Source organism: Engystomops pustulosus, chromosome 1, assembly GCF_040894005.1.
Source record: "Engystomops pustulosus chromosome 1, aEngPut4.maternal, whole genome shotgun sequence".
Taxonomy (NCBI): Eukaryota; Metazoa; Chordata; class Amphibia; order Anura; family Leptodactylidae; genus Engystomops; species Engystomops pustulosus.
In genome coordinates, this window is record NC_092411.1 from 223,508,134 (window position 1) to 223,527,927 (window position 19,794).

The 19,794-nt window shown below is 38.4% G+C and overlaps 1 protein-coding gene across 9 annotated transcripts in view; it reads right to left on the reverse strand.

Moving 5' to 3' along the window:
- The window catches only part of INPP4B (inositol polyphosphate-4-phosphatase type II B), a 366,270-nt gene that overhangs the window by 10,433 nt on the left and 336,043 nt on the right, over window positions 1-19,794 (reverse strand). For all 9 annotated transcript variants that reach the window (XM_072119662.1, XM_072119688.1, XM_072119643.1 and 6 more), the window contains 5 exons: window positions 19,597-19,714; window positions 16,723-16,863; window positions 14,759-14,856; window positions 9,380-9,492; window positions 3,530-3,684 (listed from right to left, as the gene is read on the reverse strand). In XM_072119662.1, coding sequence (XP_071975763.1) covers window positions 3,530-3,684; window positions 9,380-9,492; window positions 14,759-14,856; window positions 16,723-16,863; window positions 19,597-19,714 — 625 coding nt within the window. The remainder of the gene's footprint in view (window positions 1-3,529; window positions 3,685-9,379; window positions 9,493-14,758; window positions 14,857-16,722; window positions 16,864-19,596; window positions 19,715-19,794) is intronic.

A 19,794-nucleotide genomic window follows, 5' to 3' on the forward strand; every position in this document is an offset into this window, starting at 1 on the left:
GAAGAAATATAGAAGAAGCTAATAATGAAATATGCTGGATTTCATTTGGAAACCAAAAAACAGCGGGATATCTAAAATGTAGTACCGTATATACCGGCGTATAAGACGACTTTTGAAGACAGAAAAATCTTCTGTCTTCTCTGGGGTCGTCTTATACGCCGGTAATCGTCTTATACGCCGGTAATGACGGCGTATAAGACGATCGCGGTCGGATCGCGCTGCATGGAGAGGGCTCACGGGCTGAGCCCTCTCCATAGCCGGTAAGTCTTTGCTGCATATTGCAGCAAAGGCTTACCGGTAACACCCGCGATCGGTGCTAGCACCGATCGCGGGTGTTTGCACAGCGATGGCTGCCGGCAGCCTCAAAAAGCTGCCGGCAGCCTCAAAATGACATCGGGGGGAAAATACTCACCCTCCGTTGGCCCCGATGTCCGCGCTGTGCTGTCTTTAGTCTTCCGCGCCGTCTTCTTTCTTCTGCTGGGCGCCGCCATGTCTTTCCCCGGGTCGGCGCCTAGTATGACGTCAGCAGCGGCGCGTCATACTAGGCGCCTGCCGGGGAAGATCAATGGCGGCGCCCGGCAGAAGTAAGAAGACGGCGCGGACATCGAGGGAGCATCGGGGTGAGTATATGTTTATTTTTTTTTTAATGCTGGGCTGTATACTACTGGGGGCTGTGCTGTGTACTACTGGGGGCAGTGCTGTATACTACTGGGGGCAGTGCTGTATACTACTGGGGGCAGTGCTGTATACTAGTGGGGGCAGTGCTGTATACTACTGGGGGCAGTGCTGTATACTACTGGGGGCAGTGCTGTATACTACTGGGGGCTGTGCTGTATACTACTGGGGGCTGTGCTGTATACTACTGGGGGCTGTGCTGTATACTACTGGGGGCTGTGCTGTATACTACTGGGGGGCTGTGCTGTATACTACTGGGGGCAGTGCTGTATACTACTGGGGGCTGTGCTGTATACTACTGGGGACAGTGCTGTATACTACTGGGGGCTGTGCTGTATACTACTGTATGCGTTGGAAAAGGGGTAGTCTTATACGGCGAATATATCTTAAACTCTATATTTTAAACAGGAAAGTAGGGGGGTCGTCTTATACACCAGGTCGTCTTATACGCCGGCATATACGGTAGATGTTATTAATGTGTTTTAAAACTAGAATTCAATTAAAAGCAACCGGTCATCAGGAGTCCTTTTTCGGGCTCCTCCATGTCCCCATAGAGAATAGTGCGCACATTGCCAAAAATTTTTCAAATAAACCTTTCTGTATTTCACATCGGAGTGGCCGATGCGGATCGGGGCAGACATGTATGACATCCTGATGGAGAAAGCCATTGGGGGCGGGGGGGGGGGGGGGGACGAAATATGGGGGACATGGGAGTTTTTTGAAATTGATGCATGGTGGAGCCGTTTCCCGAGGGTATGGGAGAAACCACTCCTCCCATACTCCTCCCACAGCTCTGCATACAGAAAGGTAAACTTTCATCTAACTTATCTTTTTTCTGAAAAAGACAGTTTTACTATAAAACTCTTAATGTGTACATTATTCTCTATGGGGACATGGGGAAGGCAGAAAAAGGGCTCCTGATGACAGGTTCCCTTTAAGAGTAAAAGTAGAAGTTAGTCCATACTGATATCCTGATGACCTACGACACCCAGCCATGCTCTACATCACTTATATCTTATTTGTAGCTGGGAGTTGTAGTTTTGCAACAGCAGAAGAAGCACAGGCTGGAGTCCCATGCTGTACATTATGAAGACATGGTACTTGTGTGGTACCAGTTTAGTGATGGTAGATGTGTCCTAGCAAGAAGTTCCTGAGAAACTATGGGGAGCGCTACGGGGGTGTGCATACATTAAAATATTAGGCTCCCTGAGGCGCCTGGGTGATGTAGCCTGTGTGCCCCAGGCCAATTTGAATAACTTTTTAAACTCTATATTTCCGTGATTGAGGGATATAGAGTTATAAAAATTGAAGTCCAGAGGAACTATGTTCCTCAGGAGCTTCTTACTAGGACACATTTACCATCACTAAACTGAAGGCAGATGTAGATTAAAGTGGTTGTTGTGGAAGCATGGCTAGAACTTCTACCTTGAAGTGAAAGGCTCTTGGAGTTTAATATAATTAACTACTACATTTTTTTTTTTTCTTACCTTTGCTTTTGACAGAATATGTCCTCTACGTGTTGTCTTTCCTCTCAATCTAGTACTGTATTTAATTTAATTGGTTTGATTAGAAATTAGAATCATTAACCAAGACTTTGAAGAATATCTTCAAATGAGAGCTGTAGCTTCAAAAAACTTGTAATGAATCTATTCGTAACATTTGTAGCATGCTTCATTAAGTAAAGAAGTTTATCTACATTTTAATATGCTCTTTCTCCTGTAGTGTATTTGAAAGCATTCAGAAATCTGTCCACTTTGGAGAGATAAGGAGGCTAATGATTAAAGGGGTGGGCCACTTTTCAATTTATCTATTCAATTAGACATGTCTCTGCATGCATATGTACCTGTATCTTTGCCTCCTTCGATAGTTTCATCCTTTTCCTGTTCTCACCATGCTGCCCAACGCATATACACACAGTTGCTTACACATTGCTCTAGGCTACCCTCATTCTTTCTACACTCACTGCGTCTTTCTTTTCAATGCCCGTCCTCACTGACAGACACAGTAGGAGGGGATGGGGTGGGAGCAGGATGAGTCATAACTGCTACATCTCCACCTATTATCAGTGCTCAGACAAATAAACAGAGAACCATGGAGAGTCAGCAGACAGCACAAATGTAAGTATCTGGAATGCTGATTCACTTGATTAAGAGATTATTATCAGGGCATTTTGGCACAGGGGAACTCATTTAACTATTTCCATACCTAGAGCATATCTCCCAAAATGATTCGGAAATTTGACTGCTTAACTAAATTGGATGTAAGTCAATGATGGACCCATCATTACATCTGAATAGTGTTTGCATGTTCTCCATGTGTTTGCAATTATATCCTTTGGGAAATTCAGTTTCCCCTACATTTTTAAAATATACTTATTCTTTAGTTTAATTGTAGTTCTATCAACAACAACCTTATGTTATTCCATATACGGTGTTGCTGTTGATTTTAAGAAGTTGAATCTCCATCTGCTGTCTACTGAAGACAGTACAGAAACTAGTAGTCTCCACCCATCATCTCAGGGACAACCAAAAATTGCTCACAAACAGGGAGGTTTTCCAGTTGCACACATGGAAGATTATCCCTCATAATCATCAGAAAGTGTAGGTACGCTTTATTTCTTCATTGTTAGAGATAAGCAGTCCCGACATTTAAGTTCGGGTTTGGCCACCTTACATATTGTTCAATCGGCGGCCGAACCGCCAATCCAGCAATATGTCCAGGTCAGATGGGCGAACATGCACTTGAAAATTGGATTCATTCATTGATGTGGAAATTTATGTTAAAAATGAAATGAAGCAAATGATTCTTTGAATGCAGTAGAGCAGGTATAACAAATATAAGTGTCCATACACACCTTCTCATGCAGTCCAGAGCCCGAATAAAGAAGTCTTTATGGAGGTCATGCTCATCTCTCAAGATAGAACACTGCTCCAAAGTGACTGACATAGAAGTTCGGTCCTTGGCACTTTTACAGCAGGTAAATCGAACTCCATTCATTTTCCGGCAAATCTAAACAAATATAAATATATGTATATGGAAGGGTTAATGTAAATTAAATGAAGGATAATTCATTTATCACAATATAGACAGAAACCCTTATACACAGAGAAATATGCAATGCGGGTGAAAGACTAGACGAGGCAGAAAGCCATTCTGCAGGTCATTTATTATGGACGTATACACATAGTAACTTTATATTCTACTAGATGACTTGCTTGATCTTTAACACTACTGTAGTCTCTGATGGGTAACACTCTTCTAAGGAGACTCTTCCTCTAGTTGCCTATGTATGAGAAAACCTTGTGTTATACACTGCTGATCTCCTTTTTTCATTTTGTAGAGTTCAAGCTCTTGGATGACCACACATCAAAAGCAAGGGCTTTGCACAACTTCAAAAGGACAGAGGCTGGAAAGCTGCACTTGGTGTGTTATAGGTAGATAGGGAAGAGAACGTTCTCTAACATTACTATGGAAACTACTTCCCTGGAATAAGCAGCGCATGTTAATAGGAACTTAAGACCTATAGAAATTTATGTGAAAAGCTGTGGATTACTGTACAGTATATAAAAAGAGCAGTATTATAGTTATATCAATGTAACAACTCACGAGGATTATTAGCTTTTAATATGTTTTCTTTGTAAGCTGAAAACTGAAAAGATGTACTTCTAGATCTCACTATTAGGTATTTAGTTGGTGAGTGAGGTGCTATAGAACAGTTTAATAATTTTTCAGATAAAAAGCTCTTGTAAATTCAGACATCAACAGCTTTGCCAGGCATCAATAGCAATGCAAGAATCTGTTAATAAGTTTAACTTTTAACAAAGAGGGAGAATGAATTGCATAAAAATGGGGTTTGCCTCAAATTAAAGGTATATAAAATCAAATATAATCAACTATATCACACCCAAATGATATTAACACACAATGCCATCATATTGCTATAACGGTCACTAGATTATAACTCCACTAAGCTGGTAGCATCCCCAGGTAGGGTTTTATATATACTTTCTATCATTGCTTTTTTGTGGATCTGTCATTGTGAAATCTCTTCCGTTTACCTATTTAAAAAATCACCTCCAAGTTCTGGATAAACCTGAATGATTTGGTTAATAAAGTTCTGAAATTTTCTTATACGAAAGTGTGGTGGACATTTCTACGTTAGTTCTCTAGCATAAAAGCAATGAAATAACTGAAAGAAATTGCGATAACTTTGCGATTACTCTACCTCCATGACATGTGGGCATGGAGGGTGTGTGGCTATCGTGGGAACGGGTCAGCACAGGATGTCCTTGCTTCATGCCTGCGCAATTTCTAAAAGCCTGTCAACATTTGTTTGCAGGTTTTTATGAAAATCTACATTGGGACGGGCCTGGCGTTGTTTTGCTCTGCAGCACTTGCACCTCTCCACCCAACTGCCAAAGAGGGGAGGGACGTTGCAATTCCTGGTCTCTGCATAGAGAATTGCAACTAAATCAGAGCTTGTATGATGGTTTCCAGGCATACAATCTGTGATAAATGTTCCCATATGTGTGAGCAGATACTTTACATATAGATAATTTGTACATCAAAGGGATCCTATGTGTTATAGTTGAAAACATCCCTACACCAGAACAAGAAACTTAAAGCAATAAAATAGAAATTAGAAGTCAGTAAGAATGTTTTTTTTTTTAAAACAAGCAGGTGACATGTCTTAGTACAACATTGCTTTTAATAGGAGTATTTTGACTGGGGTAGTACAGTAATATTTATTTAGGTCTTAGGTCTATATTTCTTTAGGTCTATTATATTGTATATTGAAACTTAGACACTCTATTGCATTCACTCATACAGTGTTATTAAGATCTACCATATTAGTAAATTAGATTAAATTAAATTTTACTGGAGCAGCCGGGATGAAATAATGATGGATATATAAAAGTCTAAATGAACTGTAAATTGGATAGAACATTTTGTATTAGCATTTCCATTTGTTGAGGAGTGTAGACATTACCAGTAAAGAGTGGGAGACGTTCTTGGAAAGCTGCAACTGGATAAAGAAACTACCCCTGCAGGCAGCCACCCTTAAAGGTTCTTAAGGAGCTTAGTTCAGTCATTGCTAGACCATTTAATTTAATCTTGAAGGATTACATTACAGCAGGTACAACAGCACCATAAGATTAGCACAGAGCAGACAGTGTATTTAAGCACAGGACTTAATCATAATGAGCAAATTGCCGGACAGTTAACATCAATTACAAAGAAGCTACTTGAATGTTAATGAAAGGTTTAAAACATCATGTAATAGAAAATATAGTAAGTACTGAGTTAGCAGGGTGCTATAGAACATGTCTGCTAAACTAGGGTAAGAGAATGAGACTAGAGTAATAACAGAAGACACACCCTATCGCCTAACAGGAAACATACTGCCATCTTTCCTATGTGTATAGGTGTGCACAAGCTTTCCTCCAACAAATGAGGGAAAAAAGATTGGGCACGTAAAATTTCAATATGCCCAATTCTGTTGTTCTTGAGTTGTCTGGCAATGGTTTACTAGCCTTTAGTCATTGAGAACACAGGTACCTTCTGTAGAATGTGCGTGTTCATGGGATTAATGAGGCCAAACAAGAATTTGGTTAACAGTTATTTTCATTTATTGCATTACATGTACCCTTGTATTTGTAAAAGACACTTATGGACACTTGTATGTTATATCTTCATATGAGCTCTAGTTACACGGGGGAAGAATGAGTGATCGGCAGAGCTGCACACTGCCCAAGTCGACCCGGCAGCTCTGCCGCATCAGGCTTTAGGCTGTTGCAGTAAGTGGGTCCAATAGAAGCAGCACTGCTACTATAGGACTACATAGTGTGAAAAGGATAAGAAAAAAGGAGTAATAAAACTCTTCTACCCAACACCTGCTAGTTTTTAGAGGGATTACTGCGCTCAGTTCCAAAAGATGCCAACCTATCACTTTTTCTAATCTACTTACACCTTGGTCTTCACTGTTACCAGGGTTCTGATAAGTGGTGTACAAGCCCTGAATTCATTGCAACTTTGGAAGTTTATTTGTGTTTTTCATAATGATAAGCTCGCAGCACATGCATTTCCTAGCTCTCATCATACATACTGCAGACCAAGAGAAGGAGATAACTTGCTAATGTAGACTGTCATTACTACCATTATTCATGAACTAATTCTAGCTTCATAAGTGAATCCCCATTAGGCCAAGTGACAACAACAAAAATATACCGTAAGCAGGGAAACTTACAAACTAAACAGTGTAACTGGGCCATGTATTTAGCTGATAATATATTTCCCACATAAGGAGAAGAGACAGCGAAAATGCCACCATTATGTAAGCTATGTTAATATTTTTGAGAGTTATTGATGTAAAACAGAGTTTCCGGGTCATTAATGCGGTCACCACAGTCAGTTTATTAGAAATTGCTTTATAGTTCATTCTTGAAAATGGCAATTAGAATCGTTTCAGCGTTCGTCAATGCTGCAACAAATCTAACTGCAATTAACAAAATTTCACGCCTGAGCACCAGAACATATTAAACAAATTTCCTTCCTGCTGCAGGTTTTAGGGTTATCTAGGCAAAAATTTCACTATGTCTAGATTGTAATACATTTCTTAAGTGTTATTATATAAAATAACACATAGGTCATGCATGCAGGGAAAAAAAAATCAGTTTTTAAAATCTTTACAAAAAAAATGTATGAAACAAACTGCCCTTTAAAAATGTTGAAGAAATTTTGTTGTGTATTAACACACAAAAAAGTATTAGTGTAAAATACAATCCAGCTATGCAGAGCTTTTAAATACTGGGCCCGAGGATGTATGAAAATAAAAACAAAAAAAGCTCTCCCCTCTCAGGCACTCCAGTTCGGGGCAACGTCACTGCACTCGGCAATTTCCGTTAGCTCCATGGAGAATAATTTGAGCAGGATGGTCATGCACGGCCATTAATCTGACAGAGTGACGAGGGGTCCAAGGGAGGGACATAGGTCTCCATTGGACCCCTCAATCTTCGTGATCTGTTGGGTTCTCAGCAATGAGACCCCCACTGATCAGCACTTTTGTGGGAAAACCCCTTTAAAGTAACAATGTGTTTCCATTGTTTGGTAATTGTAATGCAAAATCAATGTTACTTTAAAATATGATGGCAGGAGGAACCTTTGTGCTGTGTTGCAAAACGTGAGGCAAATGCAAACAATTGCCATATGGGTATGCAGCCTTAGTGGTGATGTGACATTGATAGCAGTGCAATCTCTAAAGCAGCAGTTGCAGGCTGTAGCAGCCACATGCACTGTCAACGTAACTTTAACATTGAGCATCTCTATACAACCAGAGGCCTGCAGTGATGGGAGGCACTGCGCTGAGCCAGAGTGCCAGAGAGGGGACTGTGTATTGCTTTGGTTTTTTTTAATACCCCCCATATCTTATCATTAATAAACCCTCATCCCAGACAACCCCTTGTCTACAAGTGTTTATGACAATATCTTTTAGGTATAACATGACAAACTGGCTTCTGGTTGACACATTACACGCAGTGTTAGTTTGCTTATCACATGATTTGGCTGGGGAAGGAACCAAGAGCTTTATCTAGCTGCTAAGTAAAGCATACTTTAAAGTTAATATTTCAATACCACAAACTGACTTTTCTTATGGTTATCAATCAGGAGGGAGGGGGAAGAGGATAAAATATTCTTCAGAATGCTTTTTAAGCAGTATGGGACCACCAGAGGGAACTAAAATTTTCCCACAGGCAAAGGTTTTCTGATAAATGTGTGAATGCAAAAACAAATGCAAGACAGAACAAAATAAATGAAATGTATTGATTTGGGAAAGATAATGGAAGAATTTATGCTGCCTTGCGTTCATAAACAAAAAGGAGAGTTGATGGCAAAGTACAAATACTTCAGGATCTAAAAAATTGGACTGGGGATTACACATAGCGCCAGTCTGAAGGTGCAAAATGCTCGCTCATGTATTTATAAAGCGTCTGCGCCAGTTTTGTGTCGCGGCTGCACGGTTTCCGACAAGGCAGAAAAAATGTACACCTAAAGAGACTAGTTACTGCTTAGTCGGATATGCTATACAATTCTGCAGCATGAACAAACTGGTGCATTCTGCCAGAGCAGTGCAGGGGGAGCCAGATTCATGAAGACCGTGTAACACATTTCATGAATCTGCGGCACACTGCACAAAGTGCAGTTTGCACTATTTTTGATAAATGTAGGCCAGCAATGGTAGATTTTACTTTACTTTTTAATTCAATGTATATGATATGTTTTAGCAAACAGTTATGGTAACTGTTGTGAGGAGGGGGAAATTTGTGGTAGTTGCACAAGTTGGTGATGCATGTAGGCTAAACACTCTAGAATTTAACTTTCTTTACACCCAATGGGAAATTATTTGTACTGGGAGCCATTGTTTGCAAATAAATACACATAAAATCATTCACATTTGCATATATCTGGAACACATATTTACCAGCTCTGTTCAAAGATGTACAATTAATCTTTGCTCCAAAAGTGGCGTATACTGACTGTACTATTCCCATCAGATTTGACTACAGATGCAATATTTGGACATGTCACAATTTGAAACCTGGGGCTTTTCACTGTAGTTTTTAATTTAATTACAATAAACCAATAAAGATTTAAAGGGATCTTCTTGGATAGGATGTAGCATTGAATTTGTTTAATCAAAACTTACAGTAGCTGCTATCCACATTATCTCTACATTCTTCCTTTTTTTGGCATGAATATTTTGGTGAAGGTTTTCAATGAGCTCCTTCAGATCACTTTGTTCCTGGAACAACTGTGGACCTAAAAGTAAGAAATAGAGACATAAGTCACTAGTTTAGTGTCCACACCTTGATGTAAGCTGCCACAATGTTACCCCAAGTTTGGTACAACACTCTTTGTCTATACTGTATTCCATATCATCCACCAATAATTATTACAAGCTCACCATGGTAGCAGAGTGGGAGGGCAAAATGGCTATAGGTCTGGCAAGCACATGTTATTTATGCCACTCAGATATTGCACAACAGAATTTAAAAAAAGATATAGAATTAAGAGATAAAAATGAAAACATTGAGATGAATGATCCCATGGACTCCCTTTTTCAGCCTGAACTCAGACCAGTGATGCCTGCCTATTACCAATATCCTGATATACACAAAACTGTGAAAAAAAGCAAATGAAAGAGCTGCAAAAAATGTACCAAAACGTTGTTTGCATTCAGCTAATGCTTCAAAGCTTTGAATTGTATTTCTTTTCTAATATGTGTGTGGTGGAACAAAATGTGTTTAATAGAAAGCAGTTCATACCATACTATGCTGCTTTTCGGTATTAAACTTTACCAGCTGTTCTCAATATAACATGTCATACTTTAATACTCCTTCATCAAAGTGACAAGAAACAAAAGCTTTCTGTAAACAATCCACTTAGTAATAAAATGGACACTTTTATTTCTGCAGCAAGACTGCCATAGCATTTTACTCTAATGGGTATTATGTCTATATATATATATATATATATATATATATATATATATATATATATATATATATATATATATATATATATATTATGGAAATGGATGTGGGTGTCCCAGTGCCGATAGCACATTGACTTTATCGCGTTGCCAGCTCTGAGCGCTTTACTGCAGACACTAATAGCCAGGAAGGGTCAGGAAAAAGGACAGTACATTGTTTTTAAACATGCAGAAAGGTTTATGAAGAACAGATACACAGAAGAGTCATGTAGTGAGTATTCTGTGAATCAGTGGAGGATTATGGTGGTCATTTATTAAATTGGAGGCTTCTGCTGGTCATTGAGTGGAGGCTGCTGCTAGTCATTTACTGAGTAGAAGCCCATTTCATTAAGTGGAGATATATGTCGTCTATGGGACATGTTTATTTTTGTTCTCAAAGCTTTTCATTGAGGAGCTACAAATGGCCAGTGTATACACATCAAAATTGTCCTCTATTTATATAATCTATCAAATACACAAAATGCTGGACAAAAACTAATTTAAAACAATTCATAAACCAGTCCCAGAAACAGAATTTCCAACCCCCAATCCATGGTTCATGAACCAGCAACATGAATGCCACTTCAATCATTGGGGGGACGGGATCCCCATTTTTGTGATCATCGGTCTCCGAGCTTTCAAACCCTTACAATCACAATGTAAGCACCATACAGGGTGTACATTTACATCATGAACAATTGTGCAAATCTGGATCTTGTCCAATTAACTTTTAACGCTCTACAACCACGTTTTACTGTATGGAAATAGGGTTGCTAGGTCTCAGTAAGAAAACCTCACATCCCTAATCCTATGGTTACGTGTACATGCGCCCCATATGGCAGCGTGTGCTATTCATTGAACTATTCCCTTATATTTTATTATTGGTGATGTTTAGTCTTTTGGAGGGATGGGCCCTATATCCATACAAGCACAAACAAAATAATGCAATGCCGGCTACAGCAACCAACACGAAGAGCATGTGACACGTGTGGCTCACCGGAGAGGCGCACTCAAGGAAACCAAAAAAAGATATTCCTCAAGCACAATGTGGTCTTCGAAGATAAAATAAATTCTTTATTTGGAGCAGGTAAAATCCACAATACAAGGAAAGTGACAGATTGACGCATTACGAGCTTTCTAGAGCTTATTCATAGTCAAAATAAAAAAATGACAAAGAATAAGAGCTTTTCTTCTAAAAGATTAAATAGGGCAACTGCTAAAATACATAAACCATAACAATTGCCCTTTTATCTGCCCTGAGTTCAGCACATGTGATAAGGCATCCATTACAAACTAATGTCACATATGAATCCTTTGTATATTGATATTGATTCTTTTTCTGTATATGAAAGCCCTAACATTTAATTGTACTTTATCCTTTAACTTCATTTTTATGTTTACAGTTGAGTTATATAATAACTAATTTAACCTATTTTTTAACATACTTCTACCACCGTCCAGCTGCCCTATAGATCTGTAAGCAGATGTCTGGCTGCAGTTGATAAAGTTCATAGATAAAACTTTTTATGACAATATTTTTTAAATGGTTCAAGGTTATGGTGATGCTGTTGGCTGCATTTATTACTGCCTGGCTGTGCTCCATTACATGCAGTTCTGTGCCTATGGGAACAATGGCTGAGAGTTCCTCAACAGGAGGTGGAAATGTGATTAATAATGTGATTAATAACTATGCTACTAAAGACAGCGGCAGTCAGGATATATCATTTTTGCACTTAGATGGGTAGTCTGCCCTGATAATTTATTACCTCTTGGCATTATTTTTAACTGGAAAATAACCATTAGGTAGTTTTTATACATATTTCTAGCACCTTTATCTCCTGTGGAACAGCATAATCCTAAGTGCCAAGAAAATAATAAATAAAAGGTAATTCATTTTCATATATTTACTGAGACACTATATGAATATTTTTAGAGTGATTTAGTGTTTTAGTGTCTGAACAAATTGTCAAACTGCCTTAGCCCGCATAAGCACTCCAACTACTTATTAAACAACTTTGCAGTGAATAGTAGGTCTGGCCTCCTCCTCCGCCTTGTCAAGGGTTTACTGGCCCTTTAAGAAACAATAAATTTAGCAGACTGCTCCCATCCAATCTCTTGTGCCAATAAGACATTTAAAGGGGGTGTAAGCATCAACAAGCCCCTCCAACCATAGATATGGGATTGGTTTTGATAGAGGGGTGTGCATACAGTTATGGCTTTATGGCCCCTCCATCCACCAGAAGCCACAGGATGTCCCAAATCTGGCTGCCTGGGGGCCTGTGGCTGCCGGTGGTAGCTTATCTCAAGGGAAGATGTATGAGCAAAAATGTTTCTTGCCCTGCTGGTTCCTACTAAGGTGTTTTGTGGTTACCCCGTTTTTTGCCTTGGACTTGTTTTCCAGAATCTGTACTTGCGCCTAATGTACCTTTTATGAACGATACCTGGATAATCACATCTGATCCTGGGCCACTTGTCTTAACTACTACCTAAATACCTGGCTCTTTATGGATGTCATCTCACTGTTATTGTTAGTGATAAGAATGAAGACTAGTAGCCGTCTTTATTCTCACCTCTATTAGCATAAAAGTTCTCATTGGGACTGATAACAGCAATAACAAGCCTTTAGAAACGTCCCTGGGCTCTCCAAAACCATACTTAGAATTTGTCAGTAACTTTCTCCATTTTCTGCTAAATTGGAATATTTGAGTAGTGGTAAAGTGGTTTACCAGGATTTACAAAACATTTGTCATATTTGTGGCATCTGAAAGTCAGCAAAGCTGACATCTGCGTGCGGGAAAGCTCCAGCTGATGCACAAATCACTGCTTTTGCTTCTTATCCACTACAATCTTTCATTTGCAACCTAGTGCAAATGGTTTCATGGTGAGCCACTTTAATGGAAATGTTTAAGTTCTTTAGAAGTGTGCATGCTCTCACTGTGATAAAGATCCACTTAAGATGAAACCTTCAGAACTTATGGAGGCATTAATAAATAATAAGATTGTGCTAAATGTAGAATATATTCAGAGGCAGACACTGTCAGTACAGCCATAGATGTCTAGAACAAAAGGCTTTGTCATAGATTATGTGTAAAGGAGCACAATCCTAGCACAGTGCATTCAGCAGCCTCCAGATCTCCTGTAGAGACGTTCTACATACATACGATGCATAGATGATCATACATATTTTATAAAGTAGTCAGCTGAAATGCACGCCTAACATTCCTACATGCCGAAATTTCAACTTCCATTACAGAAATATAACACAATATGAATAATGTATTTGGAGTATAGTAGTCTATTTTACTAACTACATTCATAGTGGTGTATGATTAGGGCAAGTCCAGCTAGTATCCCATAGACCAGAGGAGGTCTGCCAAGGTGTGCCCGATGTGGGAAGGTAGGCCTGTCACTGACCTATGTAATTTGCTTCTAGAGAATATAACTTCAACTGTCTCCTTTTCACTGCTTTCCACTGTAACAAACTGGCACTAACAAAACTTTTTTCTAGACTGCCATCAAACAGAGAACAAGAGGACAGAACAGTCTCAACCAACTGCTTGTGGTGCTCAGCTGGGTAATAGCTCCAAAGTGCCATAGAATAAGTAGAGGCACTCACCAAAGAAATGTGGAAACATTTATTCAGTATAGCGGCATGACAGGAGGATGTCACAGGTAGGTGACCAACTGTTTCACAGGAGGTACAGGTTTTATACCTCTGCAATGCAATGGCCCATTGCCTACCAGTGACCAGCATCCTTCTGTCATGCCACTATACTGAATAAACTTTTTCAACATAATAAACTGAACAGAACTTTAAATAATGACCTATGAAATCCAAAGTTTCCGCCCTCTTATCTAGCATGAATTATTACATTGATAAGGGTCATAACAACAAGGAAATGAGGTACAACATTGTCCTCTATGAAAGGCAGTAACTGCGGGACTGACAGTAGTCTGGCCTCCTAGAGCCCTCATCAGCTGCTTGCGCTGCAGTGTACAGCACAAGCTTCTTTGTCAGTATATACAATGCTGGGGACTTAGCACTGGAGCCCATTGTTCTACCATTTTCTGAGGAGCTGACCCCCAGCAATCACACATTGATGCGCACCAGGCAATCAATGTATATTCAATGTATAAATTATTTTCGTCTGAGATGGTGTCAGGGGGCAATGTGAGCAAGCGCATTTTTTGTGCAGCAGCATGGTTTATGTAGGAACAATAGAGATAAAACATTATAGATAATAACACGTAAGGCTCCAGCACATATTTCACTTTTTCATCAAGAAGAAAGAAAGCGTGAGCAATCATTTGTATGTACAGGACCGAGTGTTTACAGCTAGGATGTTATATGTGCTATAGCATTCACATATTCATTTTCGTGACACCGCCAGATTAAATCTAGCGCACTGCGTGTGTTTCTTTTCTCTGATTAATACAAAGTCACAGTCAGCTCCTGTGCAAATGCAAAGCAGATCAAAGCCTCGTTCCCATTAAACCATAAAAATAAAATAATTACATAAGCTGTGCTTCTAGCGAGTCTGCTCTTCTACTTACAGTCTGGAGATGTTTTATCTGTGCACAGTCTGTAATACTCTTCCAAGTGTTCAACATTCTCTTGGTTTATACTCTCTTGCAACGAGGTGTCACCGAACCTGCAAAACGAAAAAATTAATTAAGAAAACTTCATTGGGAGCATCGATACTACAATTGTCATGATAAATGCCACCCCGGGCCGTGACAAATGAATCTAACCATGCATTTAGATGTAGGTGGGCTTATCACGTACTGAAAGCAAGTGTTACAGTTATAAGAAGTAAAAACTTGTATAATACAGTGCTGTATTTAATTGTATCCAATCTAAACAATTATTAGAGCTTGACTAGTGACAAAATATATATTTTCCCACTGTGTGCAGAGTTAGCATGTAACATTACATCTGTATATCAGCTTCCCTTCCATGAAACGGACACCTCCTTCAATAAGACTTTAGAAAGTGATGCTATGTTTTATGGACCTTATGGACTTCATCGGTTTATAGAATTCAATTTCATGCTTGCTTTTTAAGCCTATAAGATCAGCTTAATAAATTAAGAAATCTGATACCACTTTAAAGTTCTCAAATTCATATTCATAGTCTTATTGAGGATATTTTACCATCTCCACCAACTCTAACTCTTTACATCCTTTAATATTTGTTGCTCTACTGATTTTGGCACAGTTGCAGCATTTACTGTAACCCACTCCATCCATAAGCAATGCGATTAGTTTGGGTATATAGTTTACTAATTAGGTCCGCAACTTTCAGCTGGGTGGTCTTATACTAGAACAGATAGCCTGGTATCAACCTCAAGGATAGCCTATTAAGAAGGAATCTGTCAGCAAAAATTAACCTAATAGAAAATGTTGAGTACCTACTATCATCATGGTGCCATCACTCAGAAAATTTACTTTGAAATGATTAATAAATTAGTTGTATACATTCCCAGAGGTGAAAACTCAGTGCTGAAGTCAAGCTCTCCGTGCTTCAGAACCCTCCTATTCTGTAAATAATTCCCCAAATACTATTTACTATAAAATGAAGCAAAGAGTTGGAGTTGGTGGATATGGTCAAAGCCAATGTTGTCTACCTGGCCAATCACAGCCATGCCTATTTGCTAGGGGCATAAAGCTGCCTGATTTACTCTGCTGACCATCAGGCAACATGGCTAGGTTAGGTGAAGTTGCAGGACAGAAGATGCCAAAACTTAAGATCGGGATTGGTTCATCTCTAATGAACCAAAACACAAAACATTACCTCACAACTAGTGATGCACGGGCCCGTTCATGTTCGGGCTTGCAAAGTTCAGGTGAACTTTGAACTATCACAGAATGTGGTTGCTAACCCTTAATCAAAATCAAGCATGATAAGCCAGGGGCACTTAATGAGAGAGCCAGGTGATTGTGGTTATGTTACTATGGCCTTCCTCCATGGCATTTAATGGGTTAGCACCCATATTGGGGTCAGCCCAAACGCCCGAACTGAACTTTTGACTGAAATCTGGGTTAGGGGTTCCACAAAACCCTATTTACAACACAAAGCAAGCTCACTAAACTAACTTCTATAGATTCTCTAGTGCTCTGGTGCTTTAAATCTTACAGACTGCTAATACTCAGACATGACTGCTGCTCTGCAATAATGAAAAATAATCTACATAATCATATTTATCAAGAAAATCACTTCTGTAGAAATATCAACAATCAACATCCCAAGTAGATGTGTATTCAACGTAAACTGAGAAATGTCTGATCATGTGGCAATGTTAGATAACCAAAATCTTCATACAAAAAGGTACTCGTCTATAAGAATATTTATATATAATTATAGTGTTATACTACACATCATATATGTACAGTACTGTTGTATCCAAGGAATCTGTAGAAACCTGTTTTTTGGTTATTTTTTTTTAATTTACAACAATAAATAAGAATCAGACTTAACTACAGGCTTTCCTGATCCTTTACTTTAGTAACTTTCTTACCTTTCTGCAATTGTTTGCTGCTCATTAATTCCTATGTTAAAAAGCACAGGGTAAACACTCAGCAATTTCCCATCTTTTATCTCTTGTGGAAGGAGCTCAAACATTTTGGTTGGAAGTTTGACCTCTACTTCATAATGTTCCCTAGAAAGGAAATGTAAGAAAATGATAAAAATAGACTTTGTGCTGGATTTATGTTAATACTCTATTAGCTTTGGTACACTCTTGCCCTGGTTTATGTATAAGAAACACAGGGCAAAAGGAATTGAATAAAACTTGTTTTCATATTTCTTTCGTAATCTAGGCCTCAGGAACATATTGTAAAAACCAAGTGCACTGTATACTAATACTTGGTTTCTTTGTGATTCAGACGACTACGACAATAGAATATAAATTAACTTTACTGTCTGCAACTATGCTAACATATGGTGTCGCACAGGTATGGAAATGTGCGTAATATTTCATCACTGTATTATTACAAGTCATTTCGATAACACAATTTGGAATTTGTTGTCAATATATAGTAATGTATAATAATTAGTACATAATAATTTATTACAATTCTCAATACCAAAATGATACTTACCATGAAAAGTAAAAGAAACAATTTGGGTATCTGCACACGATAGCAGAATGGCTGCATGATTTACCCCAGGGGTAATCCCAAAACCTTTCCTTAAAGAGGTATTCCCATTACAGAAAATTAATGTCACCCCTTTTAAAATAAAAAGTTATACAATTTTCCAATATACTTTCTGTATCAATTCCTTACAGTTTTTTAGATCTCTGCTTGCTGTTATTCTATGGAAAGCTTTGTTGTTAACTTCCAGTGGGTAGAAATCTGACCATGGTCACACAGGTACATGGCTCATTATAATACACAGATCGGATTATTTTCTGTGATACTAATAAGCCGTGCACCTGTGTGACCATGGTCAGATTTCTGTCCATTGGAAGTAATCATAGAAGCTTTCCAAAGAATGACCGTAAGCAGAGATCTAGAAATGCGTGAGGAATTGATACAGAAAGTATATTGGAAAACTGTATAGCTTTTTATCATAAAAACAATAACAATAATTTGCTGAAATGGGAACACCCCTTTAAGTATAAGAAGCCAGCCGTAATCGACTGGTTTCTGATGTGTAAATTGCAGCAATTTTGCAGTGGCCATGGGGTAGCTACTTGTAAAGGTTGATAACCGCACCTAAATAACAGGTTACTTATTTTCTGTGGATAAAAAATTGCTCTGCAATGTGTGTATAGGATTGTAAGAAATGCCATACAGCACTTGTATTACGCTGCAGGGCAAATTCACACATAATACACAACATGTGCAGATACCCTTCAGGGGCAGTGTATGATGTTTTGAACATATAGCCTTCAATTTGTGATTGTTTATTATATGATAAATAAAAAAAGCAATTTCACAATTTTTTGACTATGTTTTGACTATATTGACTATAATGATTATTTCATTGTATTAATTATGTGCTTTTTGCATTAAAAATGCCAATGTATTGGCATACAGAGAGCAGATACATCTCTATATACCAGAGCATGTGTTTATCTAATGACGTCCACTGTTAACTTAGATCATATTAAGTAAAGAAAGAAATTCAATACAATATTGTAACATGCCCATAAACCTTTGATTTGCCCCGTCATCCAACCTGACACTAAAGAACGGAGGATATGCACTATTATATGCATACTATGATGCACATTGTACAGGATAATATGTATATAACGTATATATGTGATGGATATATAGTGTATATGTGTGTGTATCGGTGATGTATACATTCTGTATGTGTATATGGTATATGTTGTGTGTATATGCTGTACGTCAGTATATGGCACTGTATGTGTGTATATGCTCTATATTTGTGCTTATGTTACCAAGAGTGTGTAAATGTTTGTGTATGAGTGAAGAACTGTAGGTTTATGTACATATAAATGTGTGTGTATATATGAGTGTAGTATGTATATTTTTAAGCATTAAAAGGGTGTGGGTGCTGAGGGTCGGCAAATCAAGACAAGAGACCCAGTTATTACACATTTATAGTTGGGACGCCTATTAGTCAGACCTCTATTTATGAAACACTAATGCCATATCCTGTAGAAAGAGGATAATTGTATATAATTGGAAGATCCATTTAACTACCATCAAAATGATGACAAATAAAATTAAATAAAAAAAAACAATAATAGGCAATGAAACTGAAAAACAGGAGACAATCCAAAAACAGCTGTGACTCAATGGGCCCCATTTATCAAAACTGGTGCAGCAGATTCATCAAACCTGGCACCCCCTGCACTGCTCTTGTAGAATGCACCATTTTTTTGGTGCACTTTGTTTATGCTGTAGAATTGTGGCACAGATACAGATACGTGGCGCACGTGAGTAATAAATGTGGTGCACAGTCTGACTAAGCACTAACACGGTCCACATTTTTTCTGTTTTGTCGGACACAGTGCAGCCGCAACACAAAACTTGCGCAGACACTTCATAAAAACATGTGCAAACAGTTTGTAAGTTCTTTTCAGTGCAAAGTCAGACAGAAAACTGGTGCAAACACTTTTATAAATATGGGACAATGTTCACTTGTTTTTTCATAGAAGTTTTAGCTTTATTCATAAATAAATATGTCAGTTTTATATAAATGGAATTAATTATTCTAGACCCAGACAACATACAAGTACAAAGATATATCTTGTGATTCAATATCAGGGAATTGATGGTGGCACTTTTAGCTTCACAAGGCACCATAACACTAATTACTTGTGAAATCTTATGCTCTTTGAAAAACAAAATGCTTTCTTAATCTAATTTTCCAAGATGTGAGAAAGTCGATGTCTGGTACAAGCAATTCTTACCGTCTCCCAGTAACAACAGGAAGAAAGTCATCCGATTCAGCTTCAGTTATTTTAAATGCAACGTGTCTCAAATCTGAAATGCCAACAGCCATATCTTCCAGCATTCCCACTTCCTCGCCTAGGTGCAACATGGATAACAAAAGTGACATAGAAGAGCAATTTTTCAACTGACACAACAAGAACCTGAAATGGGAATAT